Genomic DNA, 25541 nt, shown 5'->3' with positions numbered 1-25541 from the left:
AAACAGGGTACAAAAGTCGCGTTTATAGACCATTTAAAAGCAAATTTCTAAGGAATTAAACTCAGTGAAAAATAATCAGTGCGAAGGGCTATGATTATTACATAGTACGGGAGTACATAATAATGTGATGGTGTGAGATCCTCGGCGAGGGAGCGAAGCGACCGAGCGGGGGGAGGGTGTGGGAGGGGGATCACGGTAGGGACTTTTTGTAAAAATAGAGTATAAAAGTCGAGTTTATAGAGAATTTAAAGCAAATTTCTAGGGAATTAACATATTGAAAAAATCAGTTGGAAGGACTATAAATGATCATAACATACGGGAGTACATTAACAATGTGATGGTGCGAGATCGTCTACGAGGGAGCGAAGCGACCGAGCGGGGGAGGGTGTGGGAGGGGGGACACCCCCTCCCACGGTAGGGACTTTTTGTAAAAACAGAAAAGTCGCTTTTATAGAGCATTTTAAATTAAATTTCTGAGGAATTAAACACAGTAAAAGAAATCACTGCGAAGGACTATGATAATAACTTATGAAGACTTTTCATTTTACTATAAGTACGGGCAGAACGAGCGAGCCACTTTCACTTTGCAATTTATCTGAAATGTACTCATTAAAAGCTTAAACATGATCGCATCGTTCGAACAATAAAAAGATATTCTTATACTGCTAGAAAGCAAAGAAGAAAATGAAAAATGTAAGGTTTACTAAAGGTATGTTTCAGCGTGCACACTCGAGGACACGAGACTACCATCTATACACTAAATTTACTCATGTGTTACTAAATTAGTGTATAGACACAATAATGTATGTTGTTAGTGTATTTTAATTTTCGCCCCGTTAGGGGCGAAAATTTTTCAGTTATGAAATTACAACATTTAGACAAGAAATATGCCTTTATTGTTCATTTTGGTCTTTAAATCAGTGATTCATTATTTGTTACAGGGGGCACTTGGGGGGGGGGGGCAAAAACTCGTTTTGCCCCCCAACATTTTGTTTGGGGGGGGGGGGGCAAGTGCCACCCCTGCCCCCCCCCCCCCCCCCCCCGCTTCCCTTGCCCACTAGTATGTTGACTAAGTATGCGGTAATGAGACGAAAAAGGGGATCTCACAATCTACATCAACTACAATTAATGATGTGTTTTCAGATGAACACCGCGTGTGAGTGCCACGTGTTTTGTTGCTGTTGTTGTTGCTGCTGCTGCTGCTGCTGCTGTTGTTTTGGTAGGCCATACATCAGAGAGGTGGAACAGTTTCCTCCTAACGGGCTAAATTATTGAGCAAACATCATTGCCTCATTAATCATTATTTGTGTATGATAACAACGTTTAGATTCCAAACACTTCTCATTGTTGTCTGTCCGAATTCACTGTTTCACGGCTCTGTTGGCCTTTCCCTTTTTGCTAAAGCATGATTGATGATATGACCTCTGAGTTTGCTCCATCTCTTTCCGAATCAAGTTCTCAAAGTCAACATTGCTCTGCCCTGCAGTGTTCGTACGGAACCACGCCACGATATAAACATCGATGCACGTGCTCGCAGAGCGCGAACTGGGACGTAAACTCACGCGGAGTATGGCATACTGGGCTTCCCGTCCTGCCTGTGATCCTCGGATGTATGCACACACACAGAGTAACAGGCCGAGGCTAGGCCGCCGCGTTACGTTTTGGAACATTCAGTTTGTGACGGCAATGGCGACGTGCGGAATCGGGACGTAGTCCATATCATGGTGTTTATTAATTTATTTTAGCTTGTTGTGTTCGAAAGTCAGCCGTGTAAACATTGTCAAATGACTTTTGTATATTCATTTTCTCAGCGAATGTTTGTTCTCCAAAATTAGCTTTCGCAAGTCGGGCTGCACGAGCTCCCAGAATGCCGAGGTATAAGCCATGCGATCCTATCGACGACTTTCTTGCGTCGCAAGGACTGATGCGAAAACTTACCGCTAAGGATGGGTCTTGTCTCTTTCGAGCTGTTGCAGAACAGGTAGACCTATATTAATTTTATTATTTTCATTGTGACACCCGTAAGTTTCGGATTTGCTTTTGCACGTGATCTAAGAGAGGCAGTAGTGTTGGTCTTAGCGCTTCTTGCTTACATGCTTGGTTGAGCATTCTGTTGCGACATTGGTTGATCGATATCAGCTATGATTTCGACATGATGCCGTCTGCGCTGTCAACTCACAGTTTGTGCTGGCTGTCCCTGCGCCGCAGGTCTTTGGCTGGCACTATGACACTAGACTCGCGACCGAACGCCATGGGGGAATACCCGTCCAACAAATCGATCCCATTTCCGTACTCGAGTTGTATTTAACTTTTTATCATTTGCAGTCTAAATCGTTCTGTAATCTCTCCCCCTAACGGTAGATCAAATATATTTTCTCACGTTTTGCATAGCTCTTGTAGTGCATAGACTTGGGATTGGTGTTTGGGTGTGGAAGTCGTGCTTTACGAAAAGGATATCTAACTATGTTAGTATCATAATTTAAAGCTTTGTGTGCAAGAATGTCAAAGACTAGAGGTAGAGCCCATGACACGATTGTGCTCTTTCATGTCATTTATATTTCATTGTGACTTTGTCAGATATAATGTTGATCTGCAACCTGGATTTTGATTCTCAAAATGCAAAACTATTAAAAGAAAAGGTAGCTTACTTGATTCTTAGTAATATTTCTATGTTGACAGTTTTTTGTTTGTTTGTTTTTTTAAGTTTAGTTTTGTTTGTGTTTGTTGTTTTTTTTTTTGGGGGGGGGGTATGTTTGATTTACTGAACATTTACTTCTTGTTGTTGAGGCTTTTGTGTTTTTTTACTTTGTTCATGTCTTTGTTTGCTTGTCTTTTGAGCAGACAGCCATTCACAAACCTGTTTCACCCTTGCAGGTCTTTCACACTCAAGCTCTCCACAGTACTGTCCGCCAAGCCTGTATTCGTTATATGGAAAGAAACCGAGCACACTTTGAACCAGTAAGTAAACAGTTTTCAAGATAATTTGCATACACAGCGGATCAGCTGACGACAACTGAGAGTGATAAATCTGTGGTTAGATACAAGATGTATTGCAAAAGAATTGAAAACTGATAAAAGTTCAAATACTGCTCATTTTGAATAGTCATTTCCTGTTTTGTTTGTTGTTTTTTCTGTGCCCTTTCTGCAAAAATGTTTTAGGCATTATTGTGAACTTGTCTTGTTTTGATGAATGACATTTATCTTCACTGCCCAGATTTGTAAGTCATTATTTACAGAGCAGCTTTTATACTTTTTTTTTTTTCAAAATATCTTGTTGACTGAGAGGTGTAGATTGATTGATACATTTTTTAAATGAACTTTGAATGAATATGAATCATCTCATTATTCTGTGGTGAGAGTGACCCTTGTCATATTGTTTTCTTTTGAATAGAACTTACTATAAAAGGTTTAAAGGTCAGATGTATCCATTAGTTAATAGTTCCGTCATGAGAATTTATCATTCAGGCATTCTTGCACTGGAGGTCGAAGATTAGTATTGTATGAACCCAAATTGCTTAGTTTAAAGATTTTTTAATAAATACTTATGTTTTCAATGTGGTTGCAAGTTTTTTGAATCATTATGCAATTTTTAATTAATGTAATTTGAAGTTTATTTCTTTATCTAGATCAATAAAAAAATGTCTGTCATTGTTGGATTGTAAATGTGCAGTATCTACATCTATGGGTCTTGGAACATTGATACACTGAATATATTAGGTAAGGAATAGAGAAGAAGTAGAGAACTCATGACTGGGTCCCCAAATAGAAAGATACCCTGTCAGCAGTTTAACTCAGGAAGATACAGATAATGATGATGGCATCTGAGCACTGAGAAGTTAGTGTGTTCCATAATACCTTGGTAATGGCTGTTTTTCCAAATGCTAGAATGATGGGTTTTTGTTTTTTATTCTGCTTGCAAGAAATTCAAGTACCAAAGAGAATGTAGACTAACAGTAAAAATGCAATTCAGAATGCATTTTAGGAATATATTTGGACTACAGTCCTGCCAAGGTAGAACATAGGGGTCAAAGGTTAAGAGCACATATTTCAGTCTCAATGTGTAGACAGTAATGCTAATTATATCATGCTTGAGAAAAAGGTGTAGAATAATCTCAATCAAACATCTATTTTTTTTTTCTTGTAATAGAAAATGTCATTGTTTGGGGTCAGAAATCAAGGTTATTTTTAATTTTTTTTTTGTGCAACAGATAGGGTTGGCTTTAAAATGTAATCAAACATGACATATTGGTGTTGCCTGCCATGATAATAGATAAATTGTAATATTGCAATTTCATGGCAAGTTCAATAATTTTTTGAATGTAAATTGTATTTTGTATTGTAAATTTATATTTCAATAAAAAAAAGACAGTAATTCACTACCCCCCCCCCTTTTTTTGTCTTTTGAAATGCAGTGTTCAAGTCAAGGATCAAAGGTCAAAGTCACACTTGTTGTGTCTATGTTGTAATTTCAATAATCAGTGGATGTGATCACATGGATATTTTAGGAACAAAATATGAGAAGTCAACTAATCTTTTTTTTTTTTTGACTATCAAATCACTGTTGATTACTGTAATTTCATTGCTAAAATAACCTACAATTATTCTACCAACTTGTGATGCATTTAAGCCATTGCTCATTTAAAACTGTGTAATATGCTAACACTTCAAAAGCATTAATGAAATTCCCATTGTGGATATTTTTAACATTCTTAGGAATTCATAGAACTGCTTTTGTCATGTTGTCTTTCTTCATGCAGTTTGTTGAAGGATCATTTGATGAGCACTTGCAAAAACTGAGGAACGCAAAGGTGATTTTTGTCCCCGCCGAACGAGTTCGAGCAGGGGACTATGAAACGGGCTCCGTACGTGTGTGTGTCTGTGCGTCCGTGCGTCCGTCCGTGTGTGCGTCCGTGTGTGATCAAAATGTTCAATTTGCTACTTCTCTGTCATTTATGAGCCAATTTTGATTCTGTTTGCTTTATATGATATCACTACATGGGAGCTTTGAAACTTCTACACAGAATTTCAGTTGTGACCTTTGACCTTGACCTTTGACCTATATTGTACATTTTGCTACAAAATGCTACTCCGCCATTTCTAACCCGATTTTGATTCTGTTTGCTTTATGTGATGGCACTAGGTGAGGGCTTCAAAACTTCTACGCAGAATTTTGACCTTTGACTTCTTTGACCTTTGACCTTGATTTTTGACCTGTATTGTACATTTTGCTACAAAATGCTACTCCTTCGCCATTTCTAACCCGATTTCGATTCCGTTTGCTTTATGTGATGACACTAGGTGAGGGCTTCAAAACTTCTACACAGAACTTTGACCTTTGACCTTGATTTTTTACCTATATTGTACATTGGCTACAAAATGCTACTCCTTCGCCATTTCTATCCCGATTTCGATTCCGTTTGCTTTATGTGATGGCACTAGGTGAGGGCTTTAAAATTTGTATGCAGAATTTTGACCTTTGACTTCTTTGACCTTTGACCTTGATTTTTGACCTATATTGTACATTTTGCTACAAAATGCTACTTCCGGCGGGGACATATATTACACACCGCGTAATTTCTACTTAACCTTGTTCAGCTTTCATTTCATGTTTTTGTTTTTATGCCTCCGCCATGAAGTGGTGCCAGAGGCAGTATGTTTTCGTGTTGCCAGTCCTTCCTTCCGTCTGTCCTTCCGTCCGTCCTTCCGTCTGTCCGTAATGAATTTTGTGGACAGCGTAACTATAAAACCGTGTGAGGTATCCTAATGAAACTTGGCAGGTATATGTATGAGGGGGTGAAATTGTGCCTATCAACTTTTGGGTGCACATGCTCATGGTCAAAGGTCAAAAGGTCAAGGTCAAATGCTCAAAATTTCACTATTTCCCCCATATCTATGCAATGCCAGAAGATATTTTCTTGAAACTTAGTGTATATATGAAGAGTTTGTTCGCAAAAACCGATAAGTCCATTTTTGAAGATTTTGAAGTACAGTTTCTGTCATAAAGTCCAAAATATAACCTTTTAAATGATATATTGGTCACTACATATGAAGGTACATTTTTGAAGTTGTCAAAAGAAGCAAAAATTTTCTTATTATTCTCTTTATTTTTCTTGACCTTTAATCGCAAATATCTCCATTTGGCAAATATGGACTTATCGGTTTTTGCGAACAAACTCTTCATATGTATTACCCAATGAAAATTCTCTGGTGAAAGTTTGGGGTCATGAGGTCAAAGGTCAAAAGGTCAAGTAAAAATGTTAAAATCTCACTTTTTTCTCCATATCTTGGAAGTGGTTCAAGGTGTCCTCGTGGAACATAAGCATGTTCTGACTGGCAGTGATTATCTAGGGAATTTTGGGTTCATGGGGTCAAAGGCCAGGAGTCAAAAGTCAAGGGCAACACTTCAAATTTTTACTATTTCCCTTATATTTATGCCATGCCTGCAGGATTATTATTATTTTTTTTAACTTGGTGTATGCATGTATAACCTAATAGAGATTCTCTAGGAAGGTTTTTTTTTTTTTTGCGAAAAAGGTCAAAGGTCAAAAGGTCAAAGATCAAGTGAAAGTGCTGAACTTTACTTCTTCCTCCATATCTCAGAAGTGGCTCAAGTTATCTTGAAACTTAGTACTTGTTGCACGTTCTGCCTGACAGTGATTCTCTTATGAATTTTAGGGTCAAGGGTCAAGGGTCAAGGGTCAAAAGCCAGATGAAAATGGTAACAATTTACTTTTCAATACAGAAATTGCACTTTTTCTCTGTACCTTGAAAATTACTTGATGCATAAACTTATGAAAGGGTTAAAGTCAACTAAATATCCTAAAATCCCCATATAACATGTGCTCCCATTCATCCAATTAAACCTAGATCAAGGAAGGTGAACATTCAACACATTTGTGACAAACCTGTCATTTTAATATTTTGCCAATTTTGTGAAAATGTAATCACACATTGTCCACATGTGCTTTAGACCTTCTAGGAGAATCATGCATCATGGCGGAGGTATACCAGTCGCCATAACGACATTTCTAGTTGGATATCAAATACAATGTATGAACATATTTGAACTGAATTTTAAGCAAGAGGTATGTTGCATTCAAAACAGAAGGGGGACGAGGAGAGGGATGGGGTGTCATATAGTCCGGGTTACATTTTTATTATAAAACATTCTACATGTGTTGCCACAACTCGCATATTAAAAGTAATGATGTATGTTCATCCCTTCTAATGTTACTTCAGTATATCTTAAGTAGCTCCAGCAGATATGGATACATTAAGTTTCATTTTTTCTCCACAGGAATGGGCAGGGCAAGTGGAGATAAGTGCATTATCGCTGATGTACAAGTAAGTGTTTACTTCGTAATGATATGTAGCTAAATGAAATTTGGGATGTGTTAAGTTTCCTTAGCTAAAATGATACCAAATTGATAACATTAAGTGCCATAAGTACATACCTTGTCTGTTATAGGATACCAGTGTCACCAAAAAATAACAAACAAATGAAAATACAGCGAATCAATACAAATAGGGTACAATTCAAGAAAGATTTACATAAATTTTGACAGAACCATTTACCACTACTGTGGCAAGGTTGAAATATGTGATGTCAGGATGAAAATAATGGTGCCACAGTCGTAAATATATATAGTTTAGAATATTAAAAGATACAACCGGATTTGACAATTTCAAGAAAATTTATGATATGGGGATGACAGTTTCTTGAAATACCTGGATGAATCTAATTAGATATCAGGCATAAGTTTAGTAACCATGATCCAAAACAAAACTTTGCCAGGCCATCTCCTAAAATGATTTTTAGCTCTTGGAATGTTGTAGGTCAAAGGTCACAATAAAACTATGGGACAGCTTTGTCTACAAAGAAACAGTGAAATTTATTAATTGTATTGGAACTAAGAATTTCAACTATTTGAACATTGTTTGCCTCCAGAGGTGCTTTCTGTTAGACTGAAGAAAATTGAACAAAGACCAGAGAGATCAAAATGGCTAGACTTTGAAGCAGAAGCAAAGGCACACTTGTATAGATCTTTAAATGTCAGAGACAAAGTTTTGCTGTTGATGTGGGTGTTGATTTGTTGCTATTACAGTGTTATCTGTTTCTGTTGTCTGCATTTCCCAACCCCCGTATTATTTGCAGGAGAGATTTTATCATTTATCAGGACATGGGGAAACCTCCAAGCAATGTTACTCAGAATGGCTTTCCAGATGTGGTAAGTTTTAGTATGATATAAGAAATTAGCACAAGGTCAATTCCATGGAAAGGTTTCATTTTATGAAAATCAAACTATTGAGTATAGATGATTAATGAAGCTTAATTAGATGATCTGGTATTGTTTACTCAAAGCAGCCTTTCACACCGGATATTTTGATACCTCATTTGTGAACATCGGTGAACGTGGAGTGGAGTTATGTCCGAAAAACCTTCATTTTTCATGAAAATTGCCAATTTTTTGTAGAATTTATGTATCATTTCTGATACACTATTATGACCATAATACAGCTTGTGTAATTCTCAGATGGCTTATTTTCTGAATGTTCTTTGGTCATAGATTGGTTTTATGATGCTCTAGAACTTGTTCCGGCACCAGTAAATATTATTCTCTCAATCTCAAAATGTGGTAGTTGATAGCGTCCCATAAGTCACGTTTTTATGTCCCATCAGTCACACTGGTTTTCCCTATCCTGCTACTGTACCAATGAGTAGATATTAATACCACTTGGCTCATGGTAAGCACCAACCCTTTGCTACATTCAGGAAAGAAAATATCTTTCTAGAGACTCTGTGTGTAAGAATATTTCAGAACCTACTTTCCCATGTGAAAAACGGTGGTCCTCAGATGTCCCATAAGTCACGACAGCAATTTGTCGTTGCTGTACGTAATGCAATGATACTTTTCAAACTAAGTATGGTGTTTTCATAAACTGTGATATGATGGATCTAACCATGAACTGAGAAAAATGCATTTGATGCAACTATTTTCTCAAAATACTGGTTTGAAATTGCCGAAAATTGTCACTTTGTCCCATAAGTCACAATGGAATTGACCACAAGTGCTTCTGTATCATATTCATACTATCAGTTTTTGTGTTTTTTTATTTTTTTTTGTTTAAAGAAATTTAAACAAAATACGAGAAAGATCTATCCACTGGATGGTATAAATTTTACAGTCACGTTCTGCTGTGAATTTTACAAAGAGCGAATATAGAGCATACCAAACTTTCTCAGTATTTTCCACCAGATGAGAGTGTAAATATGATTGTTGCAATGCTTTTGCATGTCAGAATCTTGTGAATAGCAATTGGCCAAAATTTGGTAAGTAATAGCATTAATGTGATTTACATTAAGTATACAATGATTCCATGAATAGTTGTTTAAAGAGAAGATCATCTCAAAATATTTTAAATCAACAACAATAAAAGATGCACAATTATTTTCTTTTAAATAAAAGACTTGATACCTCATGTATCTGGCATATACATGTATATACTTCCATTTCTTGTTGGTTTGAACATGCAATAGCCTTGGTCTTACAGTCATATGTAGATCAGATTAATTTCACTGTCTTGAAGTGAAGGATAGAGGAAGTACATACTAATGATATTACATGTAACCTGTCATTAAACTGAACACTTGAGTTTCATACCAACAAGATTTACCAAGCTAATGAAAGTAAAACCAGGAGATAAAATGTTGAACCACACTACCAACCACGTCTAATGAGCTTTGAAATGAGCCAAGGCATTCTTATTTGAGTCGTGAGTTAATCTCGGTGCTTTGACTGCCCACATCCAATTTGTTGATTTTGTCACTTCCAACCTTTCCTCAATCAGTGACTTTATAGGATAGGTGAATGACAGTGATTATGTGCGTATCATCTCTTTCTCTCTGTTCCTTTGAACCTTATTATTACGTAGCAGTTAAATCTTGATGCGCTGTTGGCTTCAATAGCAATAAAAATGTACAGTAGCTCAGGATCAACTTTTTTCTTAAAGACCATCAAATTTAGATCTTTACAGGAATAGTCTTTTGTCTACACTCTACAGTCTCGGGCATGGTATTGTTACTCCTTGCCAAACTTTGCTCCCAAAAAGTATGATTATGTTATAACAGGTAGACTATCATGTGTTGAAAACTTAGGAGGATAATCCGTGCACAAAGTGTGTATTCATACTTTCTGCACAGGATTTTGCCCACATGTTACCTCCTCTCTCACCCAGACTTGCACAGGAGGTAGATTCCAGATTCTGAATTCTTGTTCGTTCAGACTCGAGAATGCCACTTGCCTCTAATTTATTCATACAGTCAGAGATGCAACACATGTCCTGTCTTGCATTGTTGTGCATATGATTAAGTTTAAAGGAAGGGATCACAAAATACTTCTCATCTTGTTTTTCCAAAGTAGGATGCATCAAATTGCTCCTTGGAAAACTATGAAAGTTGCTACAGACTATGAGCTTTATAATCTGGAAAAAAAAAAAAAAATAGAGAGAAGACATTCATACGGACATTTTGTAAGTTTGTTATTAGCTGCCCTAACAACACTCAAAAGGGTCATGAGTTACATAGCACATTTGTGATCAATGGCCTGAGTTTAGATAGTAAAATTAGATTTTGGTGTTATGTCAGGATGTGTGTGCCTCATGTATAATTCATTCTTCCTGTTGTAAAGTAAAAGCATATGCATTGAATGCTCAAAAAGAACATAATGCTGATACAACTCTCAGACTGTGAACAATGCATTGTTTTAAGAATGTTGTTTACCTCAATTATAAATGATTTTTGTAATGTGCCTTTAATATTTTTGTGTCTGGATTCTCTCAGGACCAATACTTCAAACTGCCAACTAGATATTGCATTTAAAGAAGGGGTTGCTAATGGTAATGACTAAATTAATCTCTATTTTGCTTACTTTGCTTTACCAATGAGTGTTATCTATCCTCATGCATTGTTAGCCAGTCAGCACAGATGTCCCAATATCAGTTGACAGTGAACAAGGAGTAAGACAGATTCCTCAAAGCGCCATCTTGTTTTTATCCAGGCTGGCTGTAGGAATTTTTGATGAGGTCAAAGCAGGAAAGCATGTGCAAGATGTTATTGTGACGCTTTTTGACATAAACAGGTGCATGAATGCATTAATGAGTGAGGAATGTCCATGTGTGAAGTAGGTCCGTGGTATAAGCCAGTTCGGAGTTAGCTCATGGGCACATTGGTACGAATTACCTTTCTTTTTTCTCAGTTGGTTAGGGGCACTTCACTCGTTTTCAGAGCGACATAATACATAAGCTTTACGTAACAATTTATGGGATTCATCAATCTCGTTCAAACAAAGAATAAACTTGCGTAGACCATGCGGATGAGCAGAATGATCTGTCAATTCACACTTGAGAAAGCATCCATTTCATTATTTTGCATTGGATGTATTGACAATCTCTTTCTATTGATATTGCCAAATACCACTTTTGCTGTCAGGTGGATGTGCTGGCAAGCGGCATTTATAAGGATTACATGAATAATCATTACATGACAGATGCTTATCCCAGTAAATTTAAAAACCAACATGCCTGTTGGTCCGAATGACCTTGTTTCTCCTCATGCGCAAAGTGGAACTCCGAACTGGCTTATTACCGTTGCCTTTTTGTAGGATTGTCATTCTGTCACACCTGACCTGAGTGGGTTTGTCTAAAGGACCGCAGTACTTCTTTTCAAATTGATTATATTTTTCCTCTGAGGATGAGTATCAAGCTACTTTATATGCTATTATTTTCACATACAGATATTTTCGTCAATGGGGAGGTCACATACATTTTCGCGAGATGTTGTTTTCATGATTTGACATCCAGGCTTATCTGTTAGTGCACTATTAACCTAGTGTATGGCAACATTTTTGCATGTTGTGAAATTCGCAGTCTAGCAGTGATTCGCGAAAATTAAACCCCAGCGAAAATAACAGCTTATACAGTATTCCATTCAACCTCCATGCCTGCCTTTGGAACTCAAAAGTGTGTCATAACTTGGAATCCAATTTGTGTGCATTAGTTCTTGCCATGTTGGGAAGGCCTTTTGGTTGTCAGGAACAGCCTTTGCTAAGAAGCAGTCATAAAGTTGGAATGGTATGTCTGTTATTCATCATTACATGCCCTATTACAATGAAGATGTAACATATCATAGTAATAATAACCAAAGCCAGGTAATGAAGCAAGACACGATTAGCTTGATAACTACTTGGACTCTACCCTTTGTTAGGTAGATCGTGATGACAGCTGTAATATTTTGCCATGATTCAGCTCATGTTTTGATACAGATGATATTTGAAGTTAGTGTGTGCTATCAAGGAGGTGTAAGAGATATGGAGTTCCAACTGGCTGTAATTATTCAAACAGTTTTCGCTTTTCTATTGATGTACAAAAGAATTCCACAGGTGCATTTGTGCCTTTGATGACTGGATTTGATGCAGCCGTCTTATGTCACCGTCTTGCTGAGCAATCTGAAGATTCATTTGGAACGTTAACTTAATGTTGGCTATATTTTGCTTGCTTTATCTATTAAATGAAGCGAAATCCCATTTAATGATAAAGCCCATTAAACAAAGGTCATTCCCTTCCAGAAATGTGCAAAAGTGTAAATCAGAGCTGTATCATGTGAAAGTGTTTAAAACTGTACCCTCCGGGAAAGCTGGTTTTACCACTTTTCCACTTAATTCCAACAAATAAAACTGATACGGAATAATCTTCAAGCATAATTCTTTATTAATAGATATATGAGATAAGTGTCCGGACATGGCCAGTCGAGTAATTTTCATTTTTATTTCATCATTTTTTGCACAATTTCTATTCGCGCATCCCTGTATCTTTACTATTACATATCACCTATCTTTTTGAAGTAGAGATGGCGAAAAATAATTACCATCACAAAAACATATCTTCCTTAGAAAGTGGCTGATGATTATGCAATTAGACATGAGTCAGTTGCCTTCCTATCTGCGCGGCAGATCCTTTGTCACATGCTTCAAATACTTTCGAGTGGCGGCATCGAACCTGGCTGCGAAGGAAATATGACAGTTGTGACTCCATTCTCTTGTACCTCCTTGGTGCTATGCTAAGTCTGTCTGTTCTATTATTTTCAAATATTTCAGTCTACATACCTTGACTTGGGCAAAAATTCCTAGACAGTATTGGGTACTTCAATAATCATTACATCACAGATGCTTATCTTAGTGAATTTAAAAACCAACATGCTCTGCTGGTACAGATGACCTTTTTCTGCTCATGCTCAAAGTGGAACCCCGAAATGGCTTATTTGTAGATATTGCTTTTTCTGCACCCCAGTAATGAAACATTTAATTCATCTGTTTCCTGCCATTAAGTTCTGTTGGCAGATATTTGCTTTGTTGTTGCTAGGTAATGCAAGAAGCTTTGTAGTTGTTGAAAGGGAACTTTTGTGAAAAACAAAACAAAACATGAACATAATTTGAATACATTACTCAGGCAATCTATTTCCAAATGAATGCAAAATTTGGATTGACATTTTGTTTGTTTATTTGTGTGTGTGTTGTGTGTGTCTGAATCTGAGTCTGTTTCTGTTTCTATGTTTTTTTTGTGTGTGCATGCATATGTTTTGTGTCGATAATAAGTATGTGCGATAATGATGTAATATATCACAGGCTACAAAAGCAAACTGTTAGAGGCTTTTTCTTTGGATTTCTTTCTGAAAGAGAAGCTGAATCCAAAATTGAAAAAACAAAAATACAGGATAATTGCTATTAGAATGCATGCATTTTTTTAGGCCCAGTAAGATTTTAAACCTACAAATCTTCTCATTTCATTTTGGCCAACATTGTGGCCCACCTGCGAGAGCTTTGCTGCCCACTGGTTGAGAAGCAGACCTTTATTCCACTGATGATCTGTTTTCATTCTTTTTCTTTACTTTTTATTGTATTCAGGTGCTTCTATGTTTCACCAACAACAACCATTATGACAGTGTGTTCTCCAAGTCATACCACAGTGGTCTTGCTGTGTGTCAATGTAAGTATACCATCCAGGTAATTGTAGAATGTACTTCAAGAGAATATTGTATGTAACAGAGGAAGTGTTATTTTTTTCCCATTTTTTTTTTTTTTTTTTTTTTTTTTTTTTTTGGGGGGGGGGGGTAATGTTTTAAAGGTAGGGGATACCTTTTACAGAACTCCCAAAATGCAGCCAAACATTAAATATGAACCTCAGGGGACTTGTTTAGGCCACTGGTGAGAAATTTGGAAGTCAACAGTTATCCACAATTTGAATAATGCACAAAACTCAACTACTCAGTAGTTCTGTGTGTCAGCCACACTTAAGCCTTTTTGTTGCAGTCTTCTGTATTTTTTATCTATAAACACAAATCTAAAAGTATAAGAGCTGATGTAGTAACATATAGAGTGTGTGGCAAGAATGTATATAGAAATGTTTGTAAGTTTTGATGAAGTTTATTCACAAAATATACATGATGGACACACATGCAGTGCATGGGTCTGCAAAGGTAGCCTAGTAATGTTGGAATTTACGGTGAGCCCCGAAAAAAATTCAATTAAAAATCTAAAGGTCAATAAAAATGTACTGAATGTTACCTTCCACTTTCAATACTTTATGGGAGTTTCTAAAAGGATACTCTCTTCAACATACCACTGTGTTTACACAACTCTTCATTTAAGGCATGCAAATGGGATTCCCTACCTTTAAAGCATGAGAATGTATGGGGTTGTTACATGGGAAAATAAAATGCTCCTCTTTCAAGACATTCATCCCAAATCCTGTAATAAGGGGGGGGGGGGGGGTGGAAAGCTAATGTTCATGAAGATATCATAGCTTTGCATTTTGAATGACCCCTGTGTGTGTTCATATCAGCCAAATATCTGATGAAACAAACATTACAGATTGACTTCAGCTACTGCTGCAAATTAATGATTCCTGCATCAAGATGTGTCTATTGCAACTGTTGACAAATTGCCCTTCAACAACGGAAATGAACATCAATTATTCAGTGTCTGAGTAAAAGCTGTGATTAGAAGTCATTGGCATAGGTGTACATGCTGAGTATACATACCCACAATTATTTATCATGGGTTTTGCTCTGGTACTGAATAATCAGTGTTTGATTACGTTGATAGGTGTATGTGCTCATGATTTTTTTTATCATGGCTATTACTCAAACACTGAACAATCATTTGTTTACATTGATGAAAGAAAGTTTGTCAATCATTTACAATCAAATTGTTATTCTGCATGTAGGAGGGACTGGATTTGTTGTATGACGAAGCAGAAATTTTGCTCTGTAACTATGGCGTAACTATAAGTTTGTGTATGTGAGTGCATTTAAAAAATAAAAAGGAATTTTTATTGTTTGCTTCGTATTGGATAAATGTAGCTCATGACCTTGACTCCTGAAGTTCGCTGGTTATCATTCATGTTATTCGTGTTAAACTGTGGCCTGTGGATCATTTTTCTTAGGATAAAATGTAATGGGGATGTAATATTGCGTGGCTCTTTCACTGAATACTGTATGTACTCTCAATAATTGCAGCTATCGTGTACGAGATTCTCTACAAGAGAGTATTCAACATTGCCAAAGAAGCCGACGAAGCCGTAGAGATCCTGCGAAGCTCTCCCAGTAAGAAGACACCCAGGCCATATGGGTTTAGGGAGAGAAACAATAACACCGATGGGCTAGATAGAGATCAGCACTCGCCACGAAGACAAGGGGTGAGAATATACCAATATACCTTCATAGATTTATGCATATAATTATATGTACAGTGTATATGGGTACACCCAGTGGTGGCAATTTTATGTAAAGGGGTGGGGAGGGGAGTGGGGGAGACAGAAACACCAACGGTAACATTGATATACTGTAACCTGGGGGGGAAAGGGGGGGGGGGGGGGGAGGCAAGAAGATGTTCAATATTTCAGGGAAAAGCAAGCAGGGGATTTAGCAGGGGGATGGGGGTCATCCCGCAAAAATTTGCATTTTTTTTAGTTGAAATTCAATGACATGGTGCACACTTTGGTGCAAGCAATTCTTTTATTTTTTTTATGATGCAGACACAGAATCTGTCAAACATGCTATCAAATGTAATATTCGAGGGGGATAAATCCCTTTATGGCTACTTGTCTCTTGCAAGTGGTCATTGGCTGTTCATATTTGTTGTGTCAAATCCATTTTCAGGACGATGAGAGAGACCGGTTTGGAAAACCGAGGATAGAGAAACGACGGCCCCCACTGCCCTACAAGGTGGCCAAAGCACTGGACCCAGACCTCTACCGCAATGTGGAATACGACTGCTGGAATGAGGCTAATAAACGTATGATAGCCGATTGGTTGTTTCAATATGTTTGTATTTTGCTGAAATGCATAGGACTGAGCATTATGAGTTCGAGTGAAAATTGTTGTGATGATAGGAGCATAAAGAGCAAAATATGTTTTCTTTCCCGCAGAAGTTTTTATAGTGACAGCTTTGTGTTGCATAAGACGCTATACAGTGCAACATTTTCATGTGATTGTGATGATAGAGCTTCTTATGCTATGATTGTAATCTTTCTTTATTTGCTGTGGCTTTGTTGTTTTTAGATACCAAAAACTAACAGGGATCTCAAAAGAATTTAGATTGTTGAAATTACATTTTGAACCAAAAGTGTGTGTGTGTGTGTTTTTTTTTTTAAATTTCAGTAATTTCTGTCTCATTCCTGTTATGAGTGTAAATGCAAATGTGAATGTGTGATCCAGGGTCAAAATCGATCTATAGCTGAGATGCAATTATATTTTGCTGTCGGAGAGGGAACTTTAGTTATCGTGTGTTTGAAATAATCATAAGGTCGCCCATTAACATTCAGATCAGCTGAAATTCATTTATTGTGACTAGTTATCACAGAAATTGAGTTGAGTTTATGATAAAGGATAATGGAGAGAATAATGCAGTTTGATTTGCGTACTCCAAATACAGAACAGCTACATCAAGACTACATCATGGCCTCAGGTCTACAGTTCTGCCCTGGAGACAAAGTGCAGGTGAGATTTTAGAACATAATCAGACGCATGAATGCTGGTTTTTGCATTAAGACAATATTGTAGTGCATTGCTCATAGTTTGTTTGTTTTTTTCATCAGGAGAAATATACACTGATAGTGTACTTGTAATGTCGTCCTTCTTGTGCTTGCATCGACGACATTTCAGGTTTCTTTGCTGATGTATAGTACCAAAGTGTGATGTCATGGCCATTCATTGCCATGGAAACTGGTTCCAAACAACCTTACCTGGCCCAGTTTGTGAACACTATTGTTGCTAACCATGCTCGCACTTGGTTCCAACCCAAGCTGTAGCAAAAGACTGTGACATCATCGCTTCCGTACTCTGTTGACTGGCTATACCAGCAATATGAGAGATGCTATTTCATTTTGTAATGAGGAACCTTGGATTACTTTTATCAGTAGGGCTATCTTTCAATTAATGATTAGTTTCATTTCCTGTGTAGTAGCTCATATTTGCAAAACTGTGAAAATGTCCTTGAGAGCAACATGGTCATTATATAATTGAACAAACATTGCCCAAGCATAATGGCAATGTAACAGTAGTTATGAAGTCATTCCTGTAATATCTTACATGACTTTGTTATTCTTTTCATTTTGGTTTGTGCAGCAATACAAATAGAAAATCCCTCGAAATAAAAAGCAGGCATTTGAAAAGAAAACTTGAGTGAATATGAAATTAGTGAATAGGAATGTATCAGTTCAGCGAATTTTGGAAAATTTATGCTGTTGAGGTGCCATTTACAGGTATGGTGACCCCACATCAATCAGTGCTGATGAATTTAGGGCTTCTGTGCAAACTTTATTTTCAGGTGTGTCTAGATGACCATAGAAAGTGGTACAATGCTCACATCCAGGAAGTGAAGCCAGACCAAGGACCCTTTACAGTCTTCATAGAGGACCTAGGAGAAAAGTGGGTATCGTGACATACTTGTTTGTTTATTTCTTTGTTTTTTTATTGTTCAGCCCAATGATACTGCCTGCAGCTGATAGTGACCATGTTCATTTTGTGACAGTGGGTAAAATCCAAGGAAAGCAATTCCCCCTCCCCCCTCAAAAAAAAAAAAGGGAAATAAAGATTGATAGGGATCATTACAGCATTATTGTGTGTTTATTTGTGTTTATCCTTGACATGCAAATCATCGTATACCCTAGAAATGTTGCATTAAGATACTTGCATGACTTAATTAATGGACTAATAATACTCCTACAATTAAGGAATACTGGTTATACAAAGCTTTTAAGTTTTGCATTGCTGATGGAGTAGTAGGATCTGTTTCTATGGGGGACTGGGTAACTGTGTGTGTTGTGTTTGGTCAGGGTTCTCCAATGGCGGATATGATACTTTAAAAGTGGATATTTTTAAATTAATTTTTCATGCTTGGCGGGGTTAGAAGAGTTTCGCGTGTTTTTAATTCCGCGGAATCAAGACATCAAGTACTGGAACACATGGTAAGCAAAAATATTTCTGTGCTTTTTTTTTTCGCACTAGTTTCTGGTTGCACAAAATGCCCCAAAATTTCCACTTTTACAGTAGTCGGGTATGGGAGGTAGTGATGAAAGCCTCTTTGCTTTACAGGTAATGATTATTGCAGGATGTGTGGCAGCAGCTGATGAAATCAGGTAAGGTTAGCCACCTGCTCTTATGAGATGCTCCTCATGGGAATTGGTTACAGATTAAGTGGTGCTTGTTTTTTCTGAGTGGGGCCATCGTTCATGGCTCAGCAGTTACATCGTGGCTTACAATTTGACAAGAACCAACCAGGCAGATGTGCATGATTACCAGAGAAGGGATAAAAACTAAATGACAACTTAAATTCTTCCTGCTACCACCTGCCAGGAGTGGAATCTACTACCCAAGGAAGCCTGCCACATTTACAGCTCATTAAAAGGTTACACAGCTGTGTTTCATCCACTAAACAGTGTTTTGAAATGAGGATTATTTTCTTGTTTTTACCTGTCTGCTTATCTATCTATCTCTCTCTCTTTCCTTCTTCCTGTGCCTCTTTGAAACAACTTCACATTATCCTCCTCTACCACTCTGCAGGCATGAAGTGCCACTGAAGAATGTGAAGCCCCACCCCTTGAACCCTCCCCGACCATGGACTGTTGTTGGGGGTCGAGGCTACAAAAACATGGCCTACCACCAGAAATGTGCCAATGGAGGAGCAAATGGTGTTGGTAAGCATAAAAAGTGGTGCATTATTAGATATTTCTTTGTATTTATGTAATGCAGTGTGACCAGCTTGACACCTATCCAAGCCAAATGCTTCGAAAGCAGCACGGAAGTCCATTGTCCACCTACCTGTTCATTTGTCTAGATCCTAGATCGGCTTGTTGAGATTATGATATGATAAAAATGTAGATCAGGTTTTCTTCAGCTACAACTCCACTGTAAAAGCATCACAAAGCAATTTACTGATCAGCATTTGAAAAGAATAATTATTGAGATCAAGGTCAAATTCTGTTTAATCTGGTTCTCAAGAAGTTGGTTTCATATTTTCATGAATGTCAGAAAAATCTTTTAGTCCTTAGTGAGAGATGGTCCTTTTCAAAATATGATTTAGTTTCCGATGTGTCAACTTACTTTTAATAGGTTATTATTCCCATAGCACTCTGAGTCCTGTAAAATACTAGCTTTTGGCCTGTGCAATTGCTTCATGTTCTTTTAATATTCTTTTCTAAATCTAATGCATATTCATGCAGAAGGCATATAATGTCAGTCTTTGAAATGCCAGTATATACTCTGCATTAATATCATATAAAATTTGTAAATTGCCCTTGATGATCATGGCAAAGGTCAATTACCACAGAGACATAATGATTCTACAAGTCCTTCAATAACAGGCTTCCCTGTTGACTATATTGTAGTCTGTACAAATATCTTTTATTTATCATTGGTATTTGAGACTTCAGGAATAGAGGCAGACCACCTGCCAAGTGGGGGCGAGGCCAGGGGATGATGATGGTGAGCCAATCCTATCCCCCTGGTGGAGATGTGATGTCTGACCAGCACATCCACAGTCAGCCGGACAAAGCTTTCAGAGGCCCTTCACCGTTCCGGTAATACAACAGCCTCCTCAACATTTTAGTTGCCATGCTTTTTGAAAGTAAATGTGCACGCAAGTAAACCATGAATGAAAGCAAAACAACAGTAAGCTAACAATAGTTACCAGAGAAATTCACTACAGTCTGCCACATTGCAGCATATACAGTGTATGCTAGTACTTTAAATTAACCACTTTCCAGCATGGTAATGACATGGAAATCCAGAAATAACAAACTTGAATGAAGGCAATTTGTAATACCTTGCCTTTTTTTATACCCCCGCCAAACGAAGTTTGAAGGGGGTATATAGGAATCAGTGGACGGTCGGGCGGTCGGGCGGTCGGGCGGGCGGTCGGGCGGTCGGTCCGTTGCAAATCTTGCGTCGCGAACTACTTCCTCAGTTTTCAACCGATTCCCATAAAACTTGGCACAGATGTGTGCCTTGGGTTGTAGATGTGCAAGACGTATTTTTTGACAGTACCCAAAAGTACGTTGCCATGGTAACGGCATATTATGGGCAAAAATGGGTACAAATCTTGCGTCGCGAACTCCTCCCACAGTTTTTGATCAATTTTTATGAAATTAGGTACAGATGTTCATCTGAATATGTTAATGTGCAAGACACATATTTCCGCAGTGGCAAAAAGTGCGTTGCCATGGTAACGGCATGTTATTGGTAAAATATAGGGCAAAATGCTTCATGGCAAAACTGCTTCATCAGTGTTCTTCCAATTCTCATGGAATTCATATTGAATGTTTGTCTTAGGATATAGGTCAGCATGACACATTTCTTGACAGTGACAAAAAGTATGTTGCCATGGTAACAGCTCACATATTATGAGCCAAAATGATAGAAAATTTTGTGTTGCAAACTGCTTCCTCAGTTTTTGCCCAATTTCCATGAAACTTGGTACAGATGTGTGCCTTTGGTTGTAGATGTGCAAGACACATTTTTTGACAGTACCCGAAAGTACGTTGCCATGGTAACGGCATATTACTGGCAGAAGATCAAGGAAAGATCTTGCGGATTTAACTACTTCCTCAGTTTTTTGACCAAAGCTTATGAAATGTGGCACACACCTTGATCTTGGTGGGAAGATGTGGAAGACATATTTTTCGGACGTGTCAGAAGCTGCGTTGCCATGGTAATGGCATATAAATGGCAGAAGATCAAGGAAAGATCTTGCGGATTGAACTAATTCCTCTGTATTCGACTGAAGCTCATGAAATGTGGCACACACATTGATCTTGGTGGGAAGATGTGCAAGACATATTTTTTGGACGTGTCAGAAGCTGCGTTGCCATGGTAACGGCATATTAATGGCGGAAAATCAAGGAAAGATCTTGTGGATTAAACTACTTCCTCAGTTTTTGACAAAAGCTTATGAAATGTGGCACACACAATAGTCTTGGTGGGAAGATGTGCAAGACATATTTTCCGGACGTGTCGGAAGCTGCGTTGCCATGGTAAGGGCATTTAAATGGCAGAAGATCAAGGAAAGATCATTCCTTGGGTAAGGCTGTCGTCACGGGGCGGGGGTATTAATCACTTTCAGTGATATTTTTTTTCTTGAAAATAATGATCAACTGTAGAGATGTGCAAGCTGCTAATGAGTTCCATCCTTGTATGTCAGTATGATTTACAGACACATGTAACTGGTGGTGATAGCTCTATATCACTAGCTTAGAAGGCTTAGCTCCCTCTAACCAGCTCCACCTGTGCTTTGCACTATTTGAGAGCGATGTAGAGGGAATGACATAATTTAATTGTTTTGTGTTTAAGGTAAATGCCAGTATAGTACTGTATATTGCATATATTTTGAGGGGGTTTATTTTAAAGAATTTCGCAAGTCAGGTGCTCTTGGCAATTCGGTAATTAAGTTAAAAAATATTTGCTTAGATCTTGACATGAATGCATCCTGCATGCATGTATTTCTCTGTTCATTGTTGTATTCCATGATAAAAAATTTAACTGTTTGCGAAATTGTCGAGAAGTCCTGATTTGCAAAAAATTAGACGTGCTGAATACATGTCATATACAGTAACTATGTTTCCAAGAGTATAAGAAAAGTAGGGGTTAAAGAGTGTATAGTTGTGGTGAGGAAAGTCCTCAACTAGCACTACAAATCTTGTATTATGTACAGAGTTATGGAGGGACACGCTGAGCACATGGGACGAGGGAGACTGCCCAATTACCCTAGCAACCAAGTGATGCAGGGGCATCCATTCAGGTGATCCCTTCTCATCATTTTGGGATTTGGCTGCCGAAGTTGCAATATTGCTAACACTTTAAGATGACAAATGTGATACCAGTGTCTTGGCACATGACAGCTGTGTATGACAAATGCCTTGCCGTTCCCAGATTTAAGAAGAGAGTTAACAATAGTATCTGTTTATTAATAGTTGTGCAATTTTCCTTTTTTATTCATTGGAGAGTAGTGTTCCAAAGCATATGAGAGCAGTAATTGCATGCTGAAACTGTTGGGGACCATTGTTTTTATGATTAAACTTGTTCATTGAAAAACGTGCCAAGACTGATTTACATATGACAATGTTCAGTACAGGAAGGTAAGATGAAAAACTCCATTGATGTCTGAGATCTGTCATTGTTTTTCTGATTATTATTATTTTTTTTTGTCTCTCAAAATGGTTACAGCAAGTGATCATGAGCAAATTGTGCAGTCATTAAAAGCTTTGAAAACTCCTGATTACTTTTCTCATGGGAGAGAAAAAGGCCATTGAGTCTTGTACACTTTGCCTGTATATTTTTAATTGCTTATAATACTTCACAAGCAGAGGAGGGAGGACTGGGCGAATGTACAACCAGCCAGGACCTGGAGGCTGCTATGAGGGTGAGCACCCAAGTGATGACCTGGATGACAGAAAGACCTTTGAAGATACCTTTGCCCTCTATGAGCTACGGGATCAACCGTTCCATTCACTTTCTCCTGTGAGTGAAGATGCTATGTCAATAAGCCAGTTTATAATTCCGCATTGCCCATGAGCGGAAAAAACTCATTTGATGATAAAAGGCATGTTTGTTTGTTGTCTTTTTTTAATTCACTTAGTTAAGAGGCTTTGATGTTATGAATAGTAATGTGCAGTTTAATGTTTCCAGGTTAGCGTGCCTGGTCAGTGACGGGGCATTGATCTGCACATTACTCGAATATGAGACCGTTCTGAAGCAAATAATTTTCACACAACAGTAGATATATAATGTACTCTTTAATGAATCCCACAAGGATTGGAACAATCATCCCTCAGCATTCCCACTGATTCCCACTGATCAGTTACTAGCCATCCCCTTTAATCATTATGTCACTTGATAACGATGAATGCCTGAATTAAAGAAGAAAGCAGGAAGGTTATGAATTAAGTGCACTCATTAGCTAAAGTACGGACTGGCTTATGCTGTTCTGCATTGTTTGAGGCCCCATTAGAACAGGGCAAAACCTACAATTTTGAGACTCCTCTCTCTATACAGACATTTTTATTACTGAGAGGAGTTTAATACTCATTGTTCCTTTCTCCAGACAGTCAATGGTGTTTACTATTGTGTTTCAATGAGAACAATGGAAGATGATTCATGATGTTTTAACAAATGTTGGCCAATAATATTCCCATTTTTTAAAGTCAATCACTTTGAGTTTCTATTCTAAATTTATATATGTAGAATGTGTCACGTGTAGCTGGTTTAGAAACATCTATGTATTTGTGTGTGAGTTCATATTTGATTTTAATAATGGGTAACCTTTTCTGTCATGGAAAAAAATATCTGTTTCCCAATTTGCTGATAATGTGTTTAACCGTTATTTTTTAAAACTGAAATGAACTGAGAAGAGATTATTGTCTGCATTGAAAGATGTATGCCTCATTTTGTACTTGTGCATTACCTGACAGCAAAATATTCCATGTGATGTGATTTGAAGTATGTGCTTAACTGTTGGGGGTTTCCAAGCCATAATTGTGTTTCTGTCACTTTTGAAGATAAATTGTGTGCCCCAGGGTACACCAGGGACTCAGCAGCCCCAGTTCTGGAACAAACTCAGGAAGGATGGAAGAAGGAGCATATCACCGCAGCAACGAGTGGACACATCATCACCTCATCTGTCAGACAGTATGTATGCAAACCCCTAAGTGTTAATACATATCTGTATCATGGGCAGTATTTAATTGCTTAAAAATGTACTGATGAGGAGGGAACGTGAGAGATGAAACAACATGTCCGGCATTGTAAACTTAAATTGCCTGTTGCCTCTTATCTTTTCTCTCGCAGATTGTGTGTGAGTTTATATTGTTAATCGTAAATGGTGTATTATATGTATGCCTGTTACATGCTTTTTTCGCTGTGACATGTATTTAAAATATAAAGTTATCAAAGAAGAAGGAAAGCAGCAACGTTCTTGCTCATGCTTAATGTTTGCCCCGGACAGTATTAGAAATCTAGTAGATCCACCTGTGATTTTAGATTAACAAGCGATGCAAGTGAAAATTGTGCTAAACGACCTGTCAAACCTTACATCTAAATTTTGTAAAGTGTGATACTGATAAACCTTTAAAGTGAGTTTATCATTTGATCCCTCTACAAGAGGACCCTCTGAAATGAAAAAGACAGGAAAAGAACAAAAATCTGTGGTTAACGCCACAGCTATTAAAGCTGAATGCCAGTGTGATTCTTTGTCATATAAATGTGTGTTAAATATTGGGCACTATGTGTAGATATGCTCCATGGTTCTTGATATTATTTGATGGTAGTGGCTGATGAAAAATGCAGTAAAATTACATTCAACTGTCATTTTCTTGTCTTAAATATGCTGACTGAGTAGTTATCAGTGGTCGTTTCTCAGTGCTTCCCTTTTTATTTGACATGCATGTATGTTAGTTCATTTAAAAATTAATTTATGCTGAATACTTCTTGGTTCCTAGAGAGGGGATCGGATCAAATGGAGAGTGTGCTGTCTGGTCAGTTCTCAGACATGATGATAAATCAAGGTAAGCAGGCGGATTTTATAAGTATTTTGGTTATTTTCGTTAAAAAAATTACACCTTTCCCCTCAAAATGAACATATTGTACAGTCTGATTAATGCCTTGGGGCCATGTCTGCCTAATGTTTCAGTTTTGAGGTGTTGTATCTCATGCATGTGTATTTTATGTGACAGACGTCAAACTATTATGAATTAGATGTGAATGGAGAACTACATGTACTCTTGTTACATAACTCAAGATTCTGAAGTTACTGCATTGAATCTAACTAACACTGTATAAAAGAGGCAAAGTCACAATGAAATGATAGTGGTCAATATAGAGACAATTATGATAGTGATGATAGTAATGAGAGAAATAAGAAATAGAAGAATAATAAGAATTAGAAGAAATGTAAGAGGAGTGATAGTAAAGGTGGCTATGATGATCACTAATTACT

The 25541-nt window shown here is 37.6% G+C and overlaps 1 protein-coding gene across 1 annotated transcript in view; it reads left to right on the top strand.

Annotated features, from left to right (window-relative positions):
* The first annotated feature begins 1666 nt into the window (after positions 1-1666).
* LOC140234630 (uncharacterized) overlaps positions 1667-25541 on the top strand; it is a 34954-nt gene continuing 11079 nt past the window's right edge. The window contains exons 1-16 of the mRNA XM_072314657.1: positions 1667-1981; positions 2875-2958; positions 4758-4808; positions 7298-7344; positions 8156-8228; positions 13959-14040; positions 15572-15750; positions 16214-16349; positions 16989-17053; positions 17883-17983; positions 19118-19251; positions 19980-20133; positions 22263-22349; positions 22915-23068; positions 24106-24235; positions 25045-25110. Coding sequence (XP_072170758.1) covers positions 1868-1981; positions 2875-2958; positions 4758-4808; positions 7298-7344; positions 8156-8228; positions 13959-14040; positions 15572-15750; positions 16214-16349; positions 16989-17053; positions 17883-17983; positions 19118-19251; positions 19980-20133; positions 22263-22349; positions 22915-23068; positions 24106-24235; positions 25045-25110 — 1657 coding nt within the window. The 5' untranslated portion in view covers positions 1667-1867. The remainder of the gene's footprint in view (positions 1982-2874; positions 2959-4757; positions 4809-7297; positions 7345-8155; positions 8229-13958; positions 14041-15571; positions 15751-16213; positions 16350-16988; positions 17054-17882; positions 17984-19117; positions 19252-19979; positions 20134-22262; positions 22350-22914; positions 23069-24105; positions 24236-25044; positions 25111-25541) is intronic.

This window comes from Diadema setosum, chromosome 11, assembly GCF_964275005.1.
Source record: "Diadema setosum chromosome 11, eeDiaSeto1, whole genome shotgun sequence".
Classification (NCBI taxonomy): Eukaryota; Metazoa; Echinodermata; class Echinoidea; order Diadematoida; family Diadematidae; genus Diadema; species Diadema setosum.
The sequence above is the reverse complement of the archived record's forward strand: the minus strand, read 5'-3'. Positions and strand labels throughout refer to the sequence as shown.